Source organism: Labrus mixtus, chromosome 24 (assembly GCF_963584025.1).
Source record: "Labrus mixtus chromosome 24, fLabMix1.1, whole genome shotgun sequence".
Taxonomy (NCBI): Eukaryota; Metazoa; Chordata; class Actinopteri; order Labriformes; family Labridae; genus Labrus; species Labrus mixtus.
The window spans coordinates 12,604,803-12,626,629 of record NC_083635.1 but is presented as its reverse complement, the minus strand read 5'-3'; the positions used below and the strand labels follow the sequence as shown (position 1 = coordinate 12,626,629).

Below are 21,827 nucleotides of genomic sequence, written 5' to 3'. Positions count from 1 at the left end.
GACTTGAGTTTATGCAACAGGTTTATTTCTTCAAATTAGGTAAATCATAAGACAAACATGGGATTGAACATCCATGCTGAAAGACAAATAAAATAATATTAGCACAATAAACAAGTGAAATTACATTCTGAAATGAAATAAAGAGAAATAAATTACTTATGATAAATTAAAATGGACTAGATAGAAACTAAAATAGGAGTGAAGGCCACCTTACCATTGCTGACCTGCCGCCCCATGTGAGGATGAAAACATGAGTGTAAGAGAGTGCAGTCTTAAATAAGGAGTAGGCAGGTGAATTCAATCTAATTAATTAGTGACAGAGTGCAAACAACATCCAAGTTTGGATGAAAATGCTGCGAAAAGAAGCTTTGAAGACGAAACGTACATAATTTTAAAACAACCTTTTTAACTTGTAAATGTTTCATTTTAATTTATGTTTAATCTAAATTAGCTCAATGAGCTGTGAGATGTACTCATATCAAATATTTTAATCATAATCAAAAAAGCAGATTTAATCAAATTGATCATTTCAATTAAATCAATAAAAAGGTTTGTGGTATTTTCATTAAGAAAACCAAAGGAAAATAAACTAATTAAATTAATTAAAAGGTAAGTTTGAAAAGTAAAATTAAACCTAAGAAGAAAAGGTTTAAGGTAAAAATGCAGCTTTAATATAAATAATTTACCAAACAATGATGTAAGACTCTAATTAAAGTTATAGGTTGAAAATAAATGCATTATATCTTTTATACATCACTTTACATGGAGAGGGCGCCCTCTGGTGGTTAGTTGTTGGTTACTGCATTTAAATAATAAATTAATTAAACTGCTGTTTCTTTGAGTAAATTAAACACAGAAAGCTGGATTAAGAGCTTTTTCTTTTAAATAAAATAAATGAAGTTTATTCATATTACTTGAGTAAGATGAACATTTAATCTCTGAGCTCTGTGAACAGTTTAGAAATCATCAATCATTTTACCTCTGAGCTGCAGCACAGAGCGAGGAAACACCTGCACACACCTGTACAAAGAAAACCCTGCATTCTGAGTTCAACCAACAACTTTCAACTTAAACGACATATCCGATTTTAATGAGCAATATGTAATGTGACTAATGAGACTAAATATAAATAAAGACAGACGATGTTGTTTAAAAATTATTAAGTCTTTTCATTTAGTTTGTTTTAACATATTCTTAGATAAATATAAAAGGTGGTTTCTAAATAATCTAAATTCAAACAATGTTGGTAGGTAAACTACTGTATGCTATACAGAAGTAACTGCACTATTTATATTTTTCCACACATTTATGTGGTAGAAAAAAAGGTTAAAAAGAGGATACATTTCTGTTATAGTGACTGTTGGATGTAATTACAACCGAGTGCCAGCAGAGGGCAGCAGTGTAATATGAATGCATGATGCAGCGGTTAATTAGAGCTGACCTGTTAACCTCCAGGTGAGTTATATTATAATATTTACAGTCTGTGGTTGGTGTTGGTGAGCGCGTTGGGATGTATTTTGTGCTCTTTTGGCACTTAAAAAAAGATTTACTTTCCCAAATGTCTGTGTTTTTAATACACCAAAGGCTTACTATAACCTTTTCCAAAGTGCCAAAGGATAGGCTGTGCTGATTGTGTCTGCCTTTAAAAGTCCAAAAGTGAGGCACAGATGGCCTAGCGGTTAGGATGCTCCCCCATATACAGAGGTGATAGTCGTTCAAGCAGGCGGTCCAGGTTTAAGTCTGACCTGGGGCTCTTTCCCCGCATGTCCTTCTCCACCCTCTCTCCTGATTTCCTACTCTATCCAACATCATACGAAGTCAAAAAGCCCAAAATAAATCTTATAAAGCCTGAGAGGACCTGGAAGAACAAAGTGTAGACTAACAACAGAGCCTCATTAATGAGGTTTTATTCGATATGACATATTTAAAGTCTGATTTAAAACGACTTACTTGATTTAAAAAAACCTGTTTTGTCGCTCAGTCTTGATAAATGAGCTTCAGTGGTTTGAGTTGATTTCAGACTGAAGCTGAGGCTGCAGTCCAGAGTATTCAAATCTAAATACAGGTGCTGTGTCACAGCTCAGTGGGACCCATTGATGTGAGAAATATAAAAACAGCCTTGTCTGCTGGACGCCACACCCAGACGTGTTAGCAGGGTACACCCAGCTCTGTGTATGTTCACATCATGGCTAAGTGAGTAAAAGCACTCAGACCTTCCAAATAAGGAGATTCATGGACCAGAGGATTCACCTGCCGGCCTGGACTGGTCCTTGTTTGGGGTCAACAAAAGTGTGTTGTTGTAGTGACAGTTATCAGCTATTAGTTTTGTTATCAACAATTTACAGTAGGAGATGGTGTTATTAGACCTTTGCCATATAGCCAAAAATAAATAAAAAGTATAGATTTAGGAAAAGCTGAATATCTTTCCAAGTATCCCAACTGGGATTTTTTTTTTTTAAAGAGGAAATGAGTCAGTTTCCTCTGGAATTTCTAAAGGTCTTATGTTTAAAGGTGGAAATATAATCAGCAGCATGTAGTCTCAACAATGATCCCATCTCATCGCAGTCATCTCGTCTTGTTCCAGCAGAGGACCAACACATTGTGTTGATGCATGAGAATATATCTTGTGGTGTTATTTTCATGCCGTCCCATGTTCACTTTTTTATTATAATAAATTATTCATGAATCTGTTTTTTCTTTGAATGTCTACAGTAATTTTAAAACTGAAAATAGTAGTTTTGATTTCAATGTGACCTTTCATTGACCTAGAAACCCTCTTGTGGTTTACAAGGCATTTGATATGAATTTGTAAACTCAGTTATTATTTCTGTTTGTGTCATATTATTCCACATAAGCATCGATATAATAAATGTTCTATTAAGAAGTGTTTTATCTACACTACTAATGAAATTACGTAACAAAGCTGTAAACTACTAGAGCTATAATATTCTTTCATAGCTGTAAATGCTTGCCAGCCAAATGAACCTGCGTCCTGGAACACAACACTTGCAGGGCGAGTTCTATCTTCCCATTGGCTGACACATCGGACATATGATTGGCCTAATGAATCCACGAGGCCGTTTCTCTTGCAGTGATTGGCTCAGGAGTGAACTGTAGTATAAATCCGGGTTTCTGATGCTCGGTTGTCGGTATCCGTCGTTGTTCAGCATGATAGCAGCTCGTTTTCCTCCATCCTGACCTGACAGAGGTCAGGACCTTTCATATCTTCAAATGGCTAAAAAAACGGAACAATTTTCTCATGTTCTCAAGTTCTGATAAAGTTCAAATCCAGAAACATTTAATCAGTGACTCAGATTGACTGTGCTCCGTGTGATTGTTATCTTGACTTTTTTTTTGTCACCGTTATTTGTGACGAGCGAGACAGCTGGTTGTCATGGCAACCCATATACAACAGCAGCAGGAAGCTACTGAAGGGCGAGTCTCCCCCCTTTTGGGTTTTTTAACTATTTTAAAAGTGTATTTGTCTCTTCTTTGAGACGCTCTGCTGTCATTTGAAAAGGCGAAATCATAAGAAGTCAGTTCATAGAACCGCGCTGTTCAAAATGTCCGTGCTTAAAAACAACGTGAGAAAGGTAAATGTCAACTTACTTCCTACTTCAAGTACAATAAGTGTGTTTTTCATGATGTAACATCAGACCATTGAGGGCGTTTCCTTTTGTTTTGATGCAGGCCTCAACTGTTCAGAAAGTAACGTTACCTGGTGCGAAGGCAACCAAAGCTGCAAGTAAGAAAAAGGTGAGTCAACGAAATACCAGAAATTGATAAAGTTCCGGATCACTCGATTTGTCTTTCTATAGGAATGAGAAACACATTTACTATTACAACATAATCTATTTTTAAATGAACAAACATAAATGTCTTTTGTATCTGACAGGATGAGGATGGATGGGATGACTGGTCTCACGGGAAACCCCTTCAAAAGCCTCCAGAACAACTGGAGCTAACTGAGGCTGTAAGCTGTGTGTGTGTGTGTGTGTGTGTGTGTGTGTGTGTGTGTGTGTGTGTGCGCGCGCGCGCGTGCGCGTGTGTGTGATTTAACATTTAGATTTAACATTTAGATTTATTATTAAATATTTCTTCAACACTTAAACTTTGCAATTATTTATGTGTAAAACGAGCTAAATGTGAAAGATATTAACTAAATATTGAAAATATATCTAATATATAACAACGTTTTTACAATCGGCACCACATAGTCACTGTGCACATTTCTAACACAATATTTTGAATTTCAATACTTTGTACTCAAATGTTGAGATTTGGACTTGAATTGATCCAGAACAACACTTAATACTCAAATACAGAAGTTTCTAGTTGGTTTAGTTACTCTTTAAGAAAGCTGTCTTGAGGGAGTTGGCACAGACTTTTCCACTGTTACCCAATTGAACTTGAAGTGTTCATTATCATATTTTACTCAGTGTTTGCATCACTACCTCTCAAATTAGACTGAAATGTCAAACTGTGATGTAATGTGCTTTGCTTTATTACTGATATCTTTAGGAGCTGAAGGAGGAAATCACAAGGACATTGACTGCGAACAACCCACATGCTCCCCAAAATATTGTCCGCTACAGCTTCAAGGTAAGAACGTTTTATACAGGCTGATTACTTCACCTCACACTGTTTCATGAAAAGTTTCTAAACTAGCTTTATTGTTCCAAAAGTTTGTTTCATACCATTAACTACTTGATTATCTTTTTTTCCTGACAATTATATACCAAAACTCACAGGGATCTCTGCTGTAACTCCTCAGATAAGTCTCCTTGTTTTCCCTAGGAACGTTCGTACAAGCCTGTCCTTGTTGTGGATCAGATGGCTGTTCACTTTGTGTTGGAGGGAAACCTCGTTTATCAAGACTCCAATGAAGCTGGAAGACTTGAGGGCCTCCCTGAGGGTAGTTACTTCAACATTTTACAGTAACACTGCATTTAAAGTTAACATGTTATTCCCTACAGTACAAACTGCACACAATGTTCCATAGTTTGTTGTCAAACACACTATGGCTGTAGTACATACATGGTGCCACAAGGTGGCACTTTCAGCATATGCACAAAAAACAATCTGCTCATTAGTCAATTAATGATTTCATATTTGTTATTTTCCAGAGACTGTGAAAGCCAGCACTGAGGAACATCCTGATGAGGAGAAACCAGATACCCCGGTAAATATATGTTTTCTTTATTTAAATCAGAATGCTGGTTATGTTGAACGATATTCAATTCTTACAGATGCAAGCAGGGTCCTGTTAATTCACATTTTCTTACGAGAAAGTGACTTGAGCTAAAGCAATTCCCCATGTTTGTTTTCCACAGGTTACACCTGTAGAAGATGGAGGGGAAGCAGAGAAAGCCGGAGAAGAGTACAGGCCAGACAGTGCTGCCTCCAAAGCTGACAAGAAGGAGCCAAAAGTTACAAAAAACCAGTTCAACTTCAGTGAAAGGGCTTCCCAGACCCTCAATAACCCACTGAGGGTAAGAATGAGAAGACGCATCTTTGTCTCATATTACATCAAACAACTTTAACAGAGAAGCTGAAATGTCTGAGGTTTAAATATTGGATGGTTAGATGATAAGGCACATACTAATAATGATGTGTGTCTATTCAAAGCCATATCCCCTTTAGTTTTTGACTTGAGTCAATTTAATTTTCCTGCAGGAAAGAAGCTGCCAGACTGAACCTCCTCAACGCTGCACCTTCTCTGCCAACGCTAATCAGGTATATACGCTTTCTCTGACCTTTTCCAAACACAGCTGAGTATCACTGAATACATGCACTCACAAGGACCAACTGTAATATTTCTACTCCCTTTGCAGTGGGAGATCTATGATGCATATGTGGAGGAGCTGCAGAAACAAGAAAAAAATAAAGAGAAGCAGAAAACCATCCAGTTAAAGAAAGATGGTGACAAAAGCAAGAAGAAGAAGATGATGCTGACGGAAACTCAGGTAAACTGAGTGCTCACTAACTTCTCTGTGTCATCTTTGGCAACTTTGGATTAGACAAAAAGAGAAGGTCGATTTTTGAGTTTCAAAGTAAAAAACATACAAGCAATGAATACAATGAAATTTGGTTTAGAAGCAATCCATGCAAAAGCAGCATATAATACATATACACAAACAAAGGTTATTCCTTTAGTAAAATATATTTAAAAACTGTCAGAATCTTCTTAACTGCTTTAAGGTTTCTGTACTTTTCCATATGAAATGTTGTCATGTGTCTGTTATAGAATGATGACATCAACAAAGTGGGCAAGGTAGCAAAGATCATTGAACGAATGATCCACCAGAATACATTTGATGACATAGCACAAGGTAAATGCCAGTGGAAATAGCAAGACACAGCTCTAAATGTAAATCTCATTTTGGGAGAAAAAAATGCTTTTATTTCCTCCCTCATTTCCTTTTTTGTTCTTTCAGATTTCAAATACTTTGAAGATGCATCTGATGAGTTTAGGGGCCAACAGGGGACTATTCTCCCTCTGTGGAAATTCCACTATGACAAAACCAAAAAACTGTCTGTCACCGCCCTCTGCTGGTAAGGTTGTTTAACAACTCAGCCAACATTCCCATGGATTAGAATAAAGTTCATAGTTATTCTGAGAGAAGAAACAGACTGCCACACTATCTTTTGTTTTAATGGTAAACAGATTAACTTTGTACTTTACCTATCATTAGTTGTATTTCAAAGCTGTGCTGATTGATGCATCTCTCCTCAATAGGAATAAAAAATATCCAGATCTTTTTTCCGTGGGACTGGGATCATGTAAGTACATTAATAAAACGGATTCATCAGTAAGATCTTTTGGTGAAATATCTGACTTTTCCTCTGACCTTATTAAATCTGATGTTTGATTGTTAATATACGGGGAGCAAACTCTGTATTTGACCTTTTTTTCTTCAATCTCCTCTCCCGACCAGACAACTTCACCAAACAGGGGCGTGGCATGCTTGTCTTCTATTCATTGAAGAACTCTTCCTTCCCAGAGTACATCTACCCCACCAGTTCCAGCGTCCTGTGTCTAGACATCCATGAGCAGCGTTCTTACCTGGTGGCCGTAGGCTTCTATGACGGCTGTGTGGCTGTCTATAACCTGAAGAGGGAGGGACAAGAGCCAGTGTATAAGAGCACAGCTAAGACTGGCAAGCACACAGACCCTGTGTGGCAGGTGAGCGTGAAGGACAAGGTAGAGGTGGTGAGCGTTCAGGGTGTGTCTTACTCTCTCAATCAACTTTTACTTTGTCTTGTTTTGTGATATGAAAGTTTTGCTACTTTGAAAGCTATCACAAATCAGGTCATAAGAATTGGAAATAGACTAATGAACCTCAACTATGCTAAGCTTCAACAACTCCCTAACCTTAAAGAGAATTATGTGCTGGAATAAAAAGAAACGTGTCCCATAATTGTGTCTAGTTCAAAGATTATTGTGTCTTTTTCCAAAGTTATATTTTCTCACCTTTTTCCCCTGGTAGATTTATTCATTTGTATCTTTGTTCAGGTGTGCTGGCACAATGATGACATGGACAATAACCACAATTTCTATTCTGTGTCATCTGATGGCAGAGTTGTGTCCTGGACACTCATCAAGGTAATCAAAGATTAAACGCATGTATTCCTGCTGTAACGTTTACACTTCTGTTGTAGTGTTAGAGGCAATTTTCTCTTATTTATGTTGAAGTCCTCATGAGACAGAACTTCGAGAGTATCCATCTGTCGTGTCAGGACATATTTCACACTGAACCAATCACAAGATAGAAGGCGGGACATAACACTCTGATGAATGGTCTCAAAATAAGCAAACGCCCCTTAGTGCAGGATGAGTCATGAGAAATTTGAAAGGTTTTGCAGGTAGAGAAAATACAGTTATGTTGATGTTAAAATAGACAGATATGGCCGTGTTGACTTTAGGCAGATAAATCAACATTTAACACAGGAATGCTGGATTCAAACTGGGGAAATGTATGTTTCAATTCATAAGGACTTTAACTCAAACGTGCATCTCATGTAATGCACCTTTCAAGATGGACTTTAGACACATTTGTTTGCAATGTACTAGTTTGTATGTCTATTTATATTTGCAATTGTTTGTATGGTTGTTGACGTTTGCCTGTGTTTACATTTATAAACTGACCGTGTATATACTGTATCAGTGACTTTACAAAGTGTGTTTGAATGCTTGCAGAACGAGCTGGTTTTTACCGACGTTATCAGACTGTCACTGAATGCTGAGGACAAGCCAAGCGCACAGCAGGCAAGCACAGGTAATACTTCTTTTTCTCACTGACAGAGTGTCTAAAATATCACTTATTAATGCAAAATAATCCACTTTATTAAGATGTGATTTCAGTTCATATTTGCCTCAGTGTGTAACATTATATGTATAATTTATGTTGTCTTGTCCTCTTGTAGCCTTCTCTTCTCTTCTAGCCTGTGGAACATCGATGGATTTCCATAAACAGATTGACTATCTCTTCCTCGTTGGCACAGAAGAGGGGAAAATACACAAGGTATGTTAAAGGGTTCTGATACGCAGAAGGTCATTTCTACACTTTCATCAGGCATGTTGTTCCTGTGACTTTTCAGTGGGAAAGCAGAACACATCAAAGTATTACTATTTAACAATAATATGATATAGAAGACAAATCAATGATACACAATTCATTCTAGCACAATCATCTATATAGTAATGGTTTACAATTCTGTATGTGTTTTTAACTTTTTAAAACACAGTCCTTAAAAATGTCAGAAATCTTTTTTGAAAAAATTAAATTGTAAGTATCTGAATGATTGAGTGTATTTATAATCCTCTTTTTTAAGTCTGGGTTGACAATGGTGTAAAAATCAGTTCAAATAAGAGCCAGTGCCAACATTAGAGTATTGCAACGTTCAAGGCTGAGAATGACTTTATCCCTAAATGATCCTTCTTTCCATACTTAACCTAAATCATCGTTTAGCCTAACACTGTCTCCCCCAATATCTATCCTGTAAAAAGCATTCAAAGATATCCTGCTGAGCTTGATAGTGTGTGTTCAAGAAAGGCCACATGTGCTTTAGCCTGTGCATGTGGCCTGTGGAGCACCTCAGGCTGACATTAAGGGTTTAATAGAGGCTTTCTCTGTCCACATCAGAATCAGACAGCTGGTCCTTTTCGGCTGGCCTCCCCCCTTCTCCATGCTTTTTCTTAAATGCTCTTGTTTCCAAAGGCAGAAAGACACAAATAAATCCTTGTTTGTTTGCTGTGCCCCATTGTAGCAGTAATTTAATAACAAGAATGTTTTGAAACAGCTCCCTGTCTGACACACATCATTGAAAGCAGCTTGTTTTTGGTCATAAGGAGGTAACAGTGTTGGAGAGTAAGATTATGGGAGTTGAGGATCATTCTTCTCTGATTAGCATGGAAGATCAAATAAAAACACCAATGTCAAGCACCCATTCAGACTGGTGCACACAATGATTTGAAGGCAATGATAAAGAGCATTTGAAGCCCCAGCAGGATAGATGCTATTTTTATCCACTGAACCCATGAGCCAACAAGTCCATACATTCTGTTGCAAGAGGATGCAGAATTTTTTGGTGTCCCAAAATAATAAACTACAATACAGAAATAGCCATTTTAGATATTATAATTCATGATTATAGTTATTTTAATCTAAGAAGAAGATGTTATTTATTAATCCTTCGAGGATAAATTAGATTTTACATCATGTTGTTGAGACATGCTACACATAAACAGGCTGAAGTACACACACATGTACAAACAGGATCCTGTGGACATGCACTAATGGAGAGATGTCAGAGCGAGGGGGCTGAATATGAAAGAGGCCCGAGCAGTTTGGATTCGATGCCTTGCTCACGGGCACCTTGGCAGAGCTCAGGTGCGGGAACTGGAACCTCTCCAGGATTCTGAGGTTTATTTTCAGTCCAAGAATATGGGCTTGTTGAAGAGTAATATTTACTTATTGTGGGTGAGAACAGGCAGTCTCTGGGCAATGGGGCGGTCCACCCAGATGTAACTCGTGGTTGCCAATAAGCAACTTTGTGTGGCTATCGGCCATCTCTCTGTAGTGAATGTCAAACCCTGACAGGGATTGCATTATTTTTCGCATTATTAGCTTTTGACCCAAAGAACAAACCCCAATAAAAGTAAGACCAACATCTATTTTAAACTTTTAGTTAGTATGGTCTGTGTTGCTCCTCCTGAAGTCTGTGTCCAAATAACTTTTTACCTTAAAACAACTTTTGAAACGATTTTGATTACATCATAGTGGCTTTGAGCCCGACAACATGATTAAAGGTATAAGGCCATCAGGGAAGCAGAAGACTGATTTTCTACTTTATTTGATGGTTGCAGAAAAGATTTGTACGTGCCGTCTGAAAAGCAACGCAAACACTTTTGAAAAATCACCTTACAGATATATGGGTAGACACAACGTGTGATGTCACCTCAAGGTCAAGGGTCACAGAAGCCCCGGGAGAGAAGCGATGAGTAATCTTCACCTTATAGCTGCAGGTCAACCATCAAACTGTCTTTAGCTTTCTTTAGTCAGCAACAGCTCAGAAAGACTTTTCCAGCAGCTTTAGATGTCAAAGTACACGTTAGAAATTCAACTCAAGTCATGTGTTATTGGTTCCATATATGATCTGTTTACTGGTCATGAAGACTTCTGCTCAGCTTGTTGAGATAGTATAAAAGTATTGCTAATGACGCCTTGGAAGACAGGGCATAGTGACCACCAACAATAACATTTGAGATTACTGTGTTAAGCTGAGGCTGTTATCTGTTTGGGTAAAGAAAAATTAGCAACTTGAGAGAAATTGAGTTTTTCAAATATGAATATTAGTCATTCAAATGTTTATTATATAACTTGCATATATCAAAAATGTGCATTATACAATTTAATTTATGAGAAACAGCACACAGAAATGATCCTGTGTTCTTAGTAGAGATATCAAACTTCTTCAGTGTAGTGGGTAAAGTTACAGGTGCATCAATCACTGTTTTTTCACTAACTGAGTATTTGATACTAAATACTAATAAATAAATCCTGCGTGTATACCAAATCAAGATGCTGTCTTTTCTTTCCTAGTGCTCCAAGACTTACTCAAGACAGTACCTGGAGACCTACGCTGCCCACAGCATGCCAGTGGACACCGTCAAATGGAACCACTTCCACCCAAACGTTTTCATCTCCTGCAGTTCAGACTGGACAGTCAAGATCTGGGATCACACCATCAAGTAAGACACATTTAGAGAGTGAACGTGAAACTCTACACACTGTATATGGTACCACAACTATGAAAGATTGTACACCTTTTAGTAGTTACTGTAGTCATTTACATTATTTACAGTAGTTCTCTTTTCCTTTATCATCAGATGTCATTTCCAGCACTGTGTAGTTTTTCAGCTGAAAATGATTTTCATTTTATAAATCAAGATACACATACTGTACTGCAAATTCATGACAGAAATGTAGGAACACAGCATGCTGATCTTATTATTGAGGGGCGTCTCCAATGTACTTGTTGCTGTAGTAGACATCCAAACCGGTCGACTCGCTTGAAGAAGAGAGTGACACCTGTCTTAAAGAGTCCCAGTGAAGCTCTACAGTGCTGGGTAAATGAGGAAGGCTATGATTAGGAGGAGTTACAGAATAGCTAAACTAATCTGACTCTATTTATGTTATTTGTTGTAGGAAACTTAGCTTTGGTCTGTGTTCAGGTGAATATATACATGAAGGCTCTAGATAATAATCATTCCTGTATTGTCTTATAATATTAAATTTGGTCCTTAGTCATTATTATCTTCCTATAATCATTACGGACCCAACATCATTTTCCTATCCGACAGTGCGTCCCACTCAGCAAAGGCAGTTTGACTGAATAATGATCGTAATCGTCCACCCATTATGAGACAAGAATGATCAGTTATATCCCCTACATACCACACATAATGTTTCCTGGAGAGTTTGACAAGAAAACTTCCACAAACTGTGAGAAGTTAGTGAGAGCTTTACACTCCACACGACTGCAAAATGCAATATTATAAACAGTTGTCATTGAGTTGAGGAGCTTGCAGTGATGGAAGAGACTTAATCAGGGTCGGCTCATCACACAAAAGTTTAGCTTGATAAGTTTGCTCCTCGGTCTCTGTGAAAGAGTCGCACGTGATTTGTGAATCCTAAAGGCTCCGACTGTACAGGATGTTCTGAGAGAGAACACTCTCTCTTGAAAGACTCTGGGCCAGATTTATTGTGCCTGATTTCTGACATTTGAATGTCCACCAGAGGGCATGTTATTTCTCACAAAGGCACAACAATGTGGAAGCACAGTTGAGAAACATGTGGCACAGAATAATAATAATTGCTAGATTTAGCAAACAGTCTTAGTTTTGCTGATGATCTCTGACTCTAAATTAAACACAAGCTGATGATTTGCAGTTGATTTTCATGCAAGATTATTATAAATGTCAAATTCCCTGCCCGATCTCAGATGTCTGTGTTCTGTTTTTAGCACTCCAATGTTCACCTTTGACCTGAAAGCAGCTGTTGGTGATGTAGCCTGGGCTCCATACTCCTCCACTGTATTTGCTGCTGTCACCACAGATGGAACAGTAAGTGTCCCTATAAACTTGTGTTTTGGAGTTTTGCCCTTTCTGGCCTTCAAAATACATTACTTCAATCTACAGTCTCTTCTTTTTTTTGCGAGATTCAGTCAAAATGTTCCAACAGTGTCTAACAGTTATAGTTGAAGAAAGCAGATTAAGTACTTTTTCTCATGTGATAAAGAATGTAGACGCTGGTAATGTAGCTGTTGTAATGGACACAAAAATACTAGCCAATATAACATCACAGCCAAGTGAGTGTAAAGCTGAATCAATGTCAAAAAGTCAAAAGAAAATCCAACACAATCTCAACAAAAACAAAATATTACAATCTCTGTGAAGATGGGATTCATTGCAGGACTTGTAGGTTGTTGCATTAGATAATATTAGTTGAATGTGAATGTCATTTATTTCAAACCAAGAGGGAACATGTTCATATGGAGCTGTGTCAAAATATAATATCAAGTCATTTTCATGGCTTTTTAGTGATGTCGGTTGATTTTCTCTGACCTTTATGCATACCGTTCTCACCACCATATATCTGCATTGTACCTAAGCTAACATGAGATGACTCTTACCTAACTGATCATTTAAATATGACATGTTGTAATTAATCATTGGTAATGCATATGGCTGATGTTGAAAGCAAGAAAAAAAAAAACATCCATTTGTTTAATTGTAAACACGGAAAGAAAGATCTAATTGAAGGACTTTGTTAGAAAGCATACTACCTCTGTGTCCTTTTTGTTACTTCAATAATTTACTCTCTGAAACTGGATCAAACCAGTTTTCAGCAGCCATTAAAAAACTAATTAAAAGCTCATCAGTTGGCATACATTGCACAAGCACAATATCCTCTCCTTTCTGAGCAGCAGGAAAGACAAGAATATTAAATTGGAGTAAATCAAGGTCAGTTTGTGTAGACCAATACTGAACTCAAGATTGAATTCATCATTCCAGTGAGATTTACATGTTGTGCCCAGGTGAACTAGCCCCGACTTTGCAGATTAAAGAAAGGGAATCTAAAGTTTGGCAGGTTTTAGATAGTGGAAATGTCAGTTGTAAACTAAGCTGACTGAGTAAACAAGATCCTCTAAATAACTGTTCAGCTCCTTGACGTGTATTTACTGTTGATGACAACCTGCTGCTGCTGCTGCCAAATGTCAGAGACACAGCCACCGACGAGTTTCTGTCTATGTGTTTGTGTGTGTACGTGCTTGTGTACACATGTTGATGAGAATAATGACTGGCCTGGCAGTTTAAGGTGTAAGAATGACATTGTGCAGTGCAGACAAATATCTCTACTTCCTCTCCATGCTCGCCTCTTCATCCGACCTGACTCCTGAGAGAACAAAGTGTCAGTGCAGCTTCCTTTAACCTTCTCCAAATGGACTGCTATGGATTTCAGTTATTATACCTACATCAGCTCGTGCTGGATATTAAGAACCCTATACATCATCAACCCAAAGATTTAAAACTGCCTCACAAGTTGAACTCATTCTGTAGTCAAAATGAATAAAGAAAACAACATGCAGTATAATTCACGTTTGATAAATTACAGTCAAACATTTTCCTCAAGTTGTTGCTTAGAAAATAAAGGTTGTCAAATGTTACATTAGCTTCGACACAAAACACTGCAGTTAATGGGTGTTATGATGAGGGTTACAGAAGGAATATGATGATCTGTTGTAAGTGATGAATGTGTTGCTGGCGCACATAGACAGTGTGAACCATCGCAGCACAGGCATAGTCCCCATTCTGCTGAAAAGGAGTGGGCTGGGATTTGATTCATTTGTGGTCGACAGATTTTCTAAATACGCCAAGGCTCATAGAAGTATAAATGTGATCTGGTCCCTTCTGGATAACAACACCTGTGATTTTGTGTTTGGGCTTCCAGCACACAGAAAAACACATGCATATGCACAAACTGATAGGAATACACACTCCTTCACTCCATCCTTGCACCAGATGGTCACGCTTGCATCCCTGCAGAGGCTTGTGCTCCATCATTCCCCTTCTCACATAAAAGACAACACGGTACCAGGTATGAAAAGGCAGCTTCTTACAACAGAGGAGGCACGATATTACATCCATCAGCCTAAATATGGGGGTCGTCGACAAGATACATTTTTCTCTCTAAACCCTAATGCCAAACTTCTAAAATGTCATTTCCAAAAGAAGCAAAAACAAACACAGAAATCAAAAGCTTCATTCTTTTCTTTATGCTCACTTTTTTTCAGGTCCATGTTTTTGACCTCAACATCAACAAGTATGAGCCCCTCTGCCAGCAGGCGGTGGTGGCCAAACATAGACTGACTCACATTGAGTTTAATCCCATCCATCCTATCATCATCGTGGGCGATGACCGAGGATATGTCACCAGCTACAAACTCTCCCCTAACCTACGCAAGAAACAGATGGTAAGAGTCTCACTCAATCATACTCTATCATATATATAATATATATATATTATATATATATTTGTAATTACTTCTTATATTTCATTTTCATTTACAAGTTCTTGCTATTTCACTTTATTTCCCTTGTTAACTGTTTTTTCCACTAATACACCAAGTCAAATTCCTTGTATGTGTAAACATACTTGATTCTGATTTGCCCCCGTTGCACTTTCACTTCTAATAACTTGGGCTTACTCTTTCACTACATCTATTTAAAGTCTGTCTTTAAGAATAAGAAGATGAAAACACCTTTCCAAACGTAGCTGTTTATCCACTCCATGTTTTTTTCTCTAGCTTTTATGTCTCTGTAAATAGACTTTACTGACTTTAATAATAATAATAATAATAATATATTGTTTTTTAGCGCTTTACTAGGAACTCAAAGACGCTTTGACAAAATATAAAACCATAAAACAAAACAAAAAACGACGAGGACAGTACAATGAAGAAGTAATGTAGGGGGGAGGGGGGAGTTAGTGGTTGTAGGCGGTGATGAAGAGGTGAGTTTTGAGGGATTTCTTGAAGGAGGTGAGTGTGGGGGGAGTCTCTGAAGTTTTTAGGGAGAGAGTTCCAGAGGGTGGGAGCAGCAATGGAGAAAGCCCTGTCCCCCCAGGACTGAAGGTTTGTCCTGCGGGGGGGGGGGCAGGAGGTTTGCATCTGCAGACCTGAGAGTGCGGGTGGAGGAGGTGAGACAGGTAGTAAGGTAGGTAATATATAATGAGGGAACAATCTAGAAAAATATGTCCTATATACTCAAAGAAGGTTGTACTGTAGCTGAACAGTGAATCAAAATCCACTTAAGTCCATTCACAATTGATGAGTCACTGAAGACTCTGTTGATGACACAGGTTAATGAGCTGCAGAGTATTCACAGCGGTCCAGCTGAGTCACAACACTTTAATCTGTGCCCATTTACTATCAGCCTCTCAGCCTCTCCAGTTTCCCTTTGTGTTCTTCACACTGGTGCAAGTAAACGAGACAAATTGTAATTAGTAGAGTCGTCTGAATTTCTGCATGTATTTATTTGTAACGTGTTGTTCTGCATTATAAGTCGTATTGTTGCGCATGGTAGCAACACAGTGAACGCACAGGGATTTTTCTTCTCCATGTAAGGTCATCAAAAACACAGTTTATTCTAACAACACAAATGCCAGCTGTCAGTTTAGCTTCAGGGTCTTCAGATTGTGAACGCTGGCTCACTATTTCATGCACTGAAATAATAAGCCGCATTCATTCACAGTCATTATTGTTGGTTACAACTGTGGCTTTGACTGCTCCAACATACATGTGACAAAGATTTTAAGAACACTGTAAATGTCTTGATGCATCCTCTGAGAGGTCTTCTTAAGTTTAAGTTTACCAAGCCCACATTGCATTGGTACAGGAACTCTTCAGTAATATCATGATGAAGTTTGTAACAGTCGCATGCTGAAGCTGTAATGTATGTAACCACTCAAACATGTGACTTCCTGTTCACGATAGTCCAAATCAATTGAGCAAAGTTAAATTATAAAAAAAATTGTAAATGTACTGATGTCACTGGGGACGTTTAGGAAGTAGCTTCATGACATCAAAGTAGATTTCAAAATATGGCAACCAGAAATGTTCATATGAGAGTAATATAACCCTCTTACTATTACTACTGCTGTTCAGTTTAGCATGTGGTTTTCTGACTGTGTGTGTGTGTGTGTGTGTGTGTGTGTGTGTGTGTGTAGATGAAGAAGGGCCAGGAGCAGCCTAAAGGTCCAGAAGTGGAAGTGGTGAAGATGGAGAAGCTCCTCAGTCTGCTGAGGGAACCGGAGCAGAACACAGTTTAAATCTGTGAGCTGGAGTAACCTGGCTTATTGTTTATTTTTCTTGTTTCTATTTCAAAGGAATATAGTTCTTCTCAAATTCTTCTTCTGTTGTTCTGTTGAGATGTTCTACTTTGTCACAATAAAATACTACCGTAACACAAATCTATAGCAGAGTCTCTACGGTTCCCTTATCAAATAATAATAACTATATCAAACCTCGACTCACTCCACATTATCACAGAATGGAAAGCCATTTTTGGTGTAATTTGAGATTTCAGCCAAAGCATAACTTGATAGACAAATATCCTCTAGCACTAATGTTCCCAGTCCATAATCACTTATAACAGCACAACTGATAATGAAAGAAGGGCTGGACGTTGTGTAGTTTAAACAAAACATCAGAAATTGTCTGAATTCTCAATCCAGCTTTCAAACATGCCCCTAGACCTAACCCTTAACTCAACTCAGCTTTATTTATATAGCACCTTTCATCAATAAAAACATGCAGCCCAAAGTGGAGCGGGAGGGACGGGAGGACACGTAGAGCCATGTCCCCTTTCATATCTGGAGAAACAAGGACAAGTGGTTATAGTGGAAAGATATTGTGCCCAATTCACCAAAATAATTGTTTTTTTCTTAAGAAGATTTCTAAGAAGACTCTGTGAGATTCATCAACATGTTCTTAAATACTGAATAGTTCGCAGAAAGCAGTTTGAATTTGTTGTATCTAGAACAAGAAAGGTGAAAAATAAACAACTTCCGAATGCAGTAATTCACAGAGTGACCACAGGAGGGCGCAGTTTCACCTTTAAACTCCATCTTTACACATTAGTATCTCAAACTAACTTCGGAGCTTCAGTACAAAGTTTTCTCTCATCCCGTGTCTTCATTTATCTGCTTCTTGGACACTTTGGAGAACGACAGGGAAAGGAAGAGAGAAACTGGAGGTAAACATCATTAACAGTGAATTTATCTGTGGGTAAGAATTCAGTCAGTGTCCTAAAGACCGGAAAACAGGTTAGCGTCGTCCCCTGCTAAGAGCTATGCTAACGAACGCAGTTAGTGGAGCGGTTAATGTTACCATGGTGACCCGAGTTTGACTTTCTGTTGTTGCTAGGTTACCAAGAGTTTAAAAAAAAACAAAAAACATAAAAACAAGTAAATTACATTAATAAATATTTTATATCAATAAAACATTTGATTTTTGACTTAGTCTTGTGTATGTGTCCTCTTATTTATAACTTTTTCATTTCTTCGATAGAAACTTTCTGCGACACTTCCGGTTGAAGCTTCCGGTAATCACGCCCAGGTGTGTTCAGGTGTTCTCAGGTGTGTATATCATTGTTTCGACCAGGTAAGCGGTGCGGACCGCGGGCAGCATGTTGGAAGAAGAAGGAGCCGGGGAAGGAAAGATGAAGTCTAGATACTCAGTGAGTAATTAAAAGTCAAGTTTTGTGTGAAAAGACACAAAATAGAAATACTTGGGGCTGCTAACACCTGGGCTAATGCTCATGCTGACGTAGTTACAAATGTTTGTTAAGAGGAAACCCACAGAAATTTATAAATCGTTAAAAAATGGATGAATTAAAAAAAAAAAAAAAAAACATGTTCTTTCGACATGTGGTTTTGATGAAATTTGGAATATGTCAGTTTTTCAGAAATTAAGAAAGGTTAGTATGTGGTTTTATTTCTAAAATTTAAGGAAACAATGTAATTAGTTTAAACGTGGATGTTTTAGTGAGAAACTGAAGCTACATTTCCAGTATTTAATTTTTTCAGTAATTCAGTATTTGTGGACAATCAGCTGTGATCACAGTGATACAGTTTCCCAACATGAATGGAGAGGCCTGTCAGTTATTAACAGTCGTAATGGGATTAATAAATGACTCCATTAATTTATAACTTACTTGTACTTTACTTCGAGTATTTTCTGCTGCATTTATTTATTGTGATAAAGTTCCTCATGATTATATAATGTAATCGGCTACATATCGGCTTTACCTACATGAGAAATGCTGCACACACACACAGTCATTATGTAGAGGTGATGCAGCACTCTGTGTGGACAGCAGAGGGCGCTGCTGCTGATGGATTATTTAAAAAAACGAAGCTGGTAGGTTAAAGAAGAGGCACATATCCATCTTCAATCGAGCTGGCTGTAATGTAACTTCTGCACTTTACAACCGTGGACTGTAAATATTAGAATATAGCTCACCTGGGGGTTAACAGCCTCGTCAGGTAGTGTAGCTGGCGGTGCTTGAGTTTAATAGGTTGCCATAGTTTGTTTTTGTTTTTTTTCTTTCATACTGCTGCCCTTTGCTGGCGATGGGTTGTAATTACATCCATCAAACATGTTTTATATTTATCTAAGAATATGTTAAAACAAACTAAATGAAAAGACTTAATAATTTGTAAATGTTTGGAAATTAAAGTGACTACACCTATAACTACTACAAGATTAAACATGTGTTTGGATTATTTCACTAATAGACAAATCATTTAAACAACAGTATCTATCCACAGATTATAAATCTAAAAAATAATGTTTTATTTATTTTCGGTGTTTTACTTAATTTTGTTCTTGTTATTGTGTTTGGTAATTCACAATGAGTTCTGTACGTAGATACGACCTTTACCTGGGAGTGACACCCAACGGAAGCCATGTCCAACGTCACTTCCGCTGCTGCGCATCACGCTCAGGTGTGCTCCCCAGGTGCGCCAAGTTAATATCGACCCTGGAACAGTCGAGCGGATGACGGGTGTCCGAGTTTGGATGAAAAACGCTGCGAAAAGAAGAATTGAAGACGAAGTAAAAACGTTTGGAAAAATAACATTCAGGGTTTTGTTCTTGTTTGTTTGTACAGGTGTGTGCAGGTGTTTCCTCGCTCTGTGCTGCAGCTCCGAGGTAAGATGATTTTCTAAACATTGCTGTTCACAGAGCTCAGAGATGAAATGTTCATCTTACTAAAGTCATATGAATAAACTCCGGTTTATTGTTTGTTGAATGTTTTCCAGTAGTTTAATGATACATTTCAAAGTTTTAACTAAACATGAGCCGTTTCTTTTCTGATGGGAGCTTAATTGATTCCACCTGTTGACAGTCTATGGACGGCGTCTTGTAATACACCTTGTTGACCAGCAGATGGCGCCAGTGTTACTTTTAAACCTAGACGGTGAAGTTTATGTGGAGTAGTGAATTTACCTAGAGATGTAATTTCTAACATTTATATTCGTTGTAGTCTAATAATTGTAATGAATATATTTATGTTAGAAAGTGTTGTTTGTTTACTAATCAATCTTTGTTCTAGAGTCAAAGTCAACTTTATTGTCAATTTGAAAATATGCCAGACATACAGTGGAATCGAAATTGCGTTTGGCTGCGTCCCACGGTGCAATACAACCAAAATAAGATAAAATAAGAGAAATAATATTTACAGTAATGAATTCTAAATTGTGCAAAGGTAGAAAATAAAATGTGAAGAAAAAGTAAAGTTGTGCAGTAAACTGAGTGTACTTTTGAATAGAGACTTAATTTGTTCACCTTTTTTTGTTGCAGACTAAATGTAAATATGTACAATACTGGATGTGAGTGATGAAACACTGCTGGATCACAAGGTAGTTTAAGATCATCTACGTCTCCTCATCATTCACTCTGTATCCTGACTGATACATCATCCTGTTTCAAGTCAAAACCTTTAAAGAATTAGCTGCAGCTTATTACCTCTCAGACATTATTATTGTGAGAGCACTGAAAGTCATGTGTCTACCACTAGAGAGACAATGTCCTCCAAGTGAGAGTATTTATTCCTGTGGAAAAGCTCCAGTTCATTGCCGTGTGTTTTCAGGGTCTTTATATGTATGACAATGTGACGCTGAAGAAGGTGTAGTTTCATATCTGCAGTGAAGACCCAACACGACTAAGGGGATATTTAGTGCAGCTAAAACAGGCAACAGCACAAACCTTTTGAAATAGTTTGACATGTAGAACATATTGAAGGAAAGAAATGACCAAATGTTAGAAACGAGTGTCTGTGTGGACACTCTGCATAATAAATATAATACAGTCTATATAAATGTTACAGCATGTAGTGTTTCCAGCAGCGTGCACTGAGCTGATGATCATCACATGTTCTTCTATTTAATGATAAAGGAGGTTAAACAACAATGAACCATGTGATGTGTTGAACTGTCAGTTAGGAGCAAAAATCTGGCTTTATATCTGAAATAAATCATGATTAGACATTTATGTTAATAATAATCAGTGGTGTAATGTAAGAAACTAAAGAAAGAAATGTGTTGGTGAGGCTGAGAGAGAGCGAATGAGCATCAGGTGTAGCTGATCCTGCTGACGAGGCTCCAGCCAGGCCACGCCTCCCTCCAGGCCACGCCTCCTGCAGCGATCACACAGATGGATAGCAGCAGTGAGCTAAAGACTCCCGGAGACCGTAGTCTACTGTGAAAGACGTTTTAATTTTCCTTTAATGTCAAATATTCAGATGTGTTTTTTGTTTCCTTCACTCCCTGCAGGATTGAGCAGGAAACAGGAAGTGTTTGTCGACCACTTCAGGAAGTAGAACGCTGAACAAAGAAGGCTGAGGTTACTGAGGTACTGTCATGATCTTTAAATGTATAAATTTATAAATTAATATAATATTGGGCATAAAAAAGTTGAAATAAGACTTTGAGTAGTGATCTAAAAAGAGTTTATTAGGATTAATAATCAGTCTGTCTGTGTTGAAGCTGTTTTAGTGAAATGTTTTAAAGTGGGTTGATATGAAGTTAAATTTGTTTTCAGAGATCACTGGCCTGATCATTGTAGCTGCTGGCTCATGAATGTTACTTTAGATTAGAAAAATAACAGTCACCAATTTACTATTCAAGTATTGTGATGGAAGATGAAATTACAACTGTGATTCATGAATTGAGCTGTAATTATGAAATATTTAGTATTTC

At 37.7% G+C, this 21,827-nt stretch overlaps 1 protein-coding gene across 1 annotated transcript; it reads left to right on the top strand.

Moving 5' to 3' along the window:
• The first annotated feature begins 3,219 nt into the window (after positions 1 to 3,219).
• On the top strand, positions 3,220 to 17,067 carry LOC132959524 (dynein intermediate chain 2, ciliary-like). The gene is made up of 20 exons (XM_061032613.1): positions 3,220 to 3,593; positions 3,691 to 3,756; positions 3,896 to 3,973; positions 4,522 to 4,602; positions 4,798 to 4,915; positions 5,127 to 5,182; positions 5,334 to 5,492; positions 5,677 to 5,736; positions 5,835 to 5,966; positions 6,248 to 6,332; positions 6,438 to 6,555; positions 6,740 to 6,783; positions 6,939 to 7,186; positions 7,517 to 7,606; positions 8,201 to 8,279; positions 8,428 to 8,525; positions 11,106 to 11,254; positions 12,529 to 12,628; positions 14,860 to 15,039; positions 16,794 to 17,067. The coding sequence occupies exons 1-20, from the start codon at positions 3,564 to 3,566 to the stop codon at positions 16,893 to 16,895; spliced, it is 2,073 nt and encodes a 690-aa protein (XP_060888596.1). The 5' UTR covers positions 3,220 to 3,563; the 3' UTR covers positions 16,896 to 17,067.
• The last annotated feature ends 4,760 nt before the right edge of the window (positions 17,068 to 21,827 follow it).

What these genes read in the sequence shown, in the direction of transcription:
- LOC132959524 (XM_061032613.1), top strand. Translation starts at nt 3,564, where the DNA reads ATGTCCGTGCTTAAAAACAACGTGAGAAAG. An exon ending in AACTGGAGCTAACTGAGGCT is followed by an intron (nt 3,974 to 4,521) that starts GTAAGCTGTGTG and finishes TGATATCTTTAG; the next exon opens with GAGCTGAAGGAGGAAATCAC. An exon ending in TGATGCTGACGGAAACTCAG is followed by an intron (nt 5,967 to 6,247) that starts GTAAACTGAGTG and finishes TGTCTGTTATAG; the next exon opens with AATGATGACATCAACAAAGT.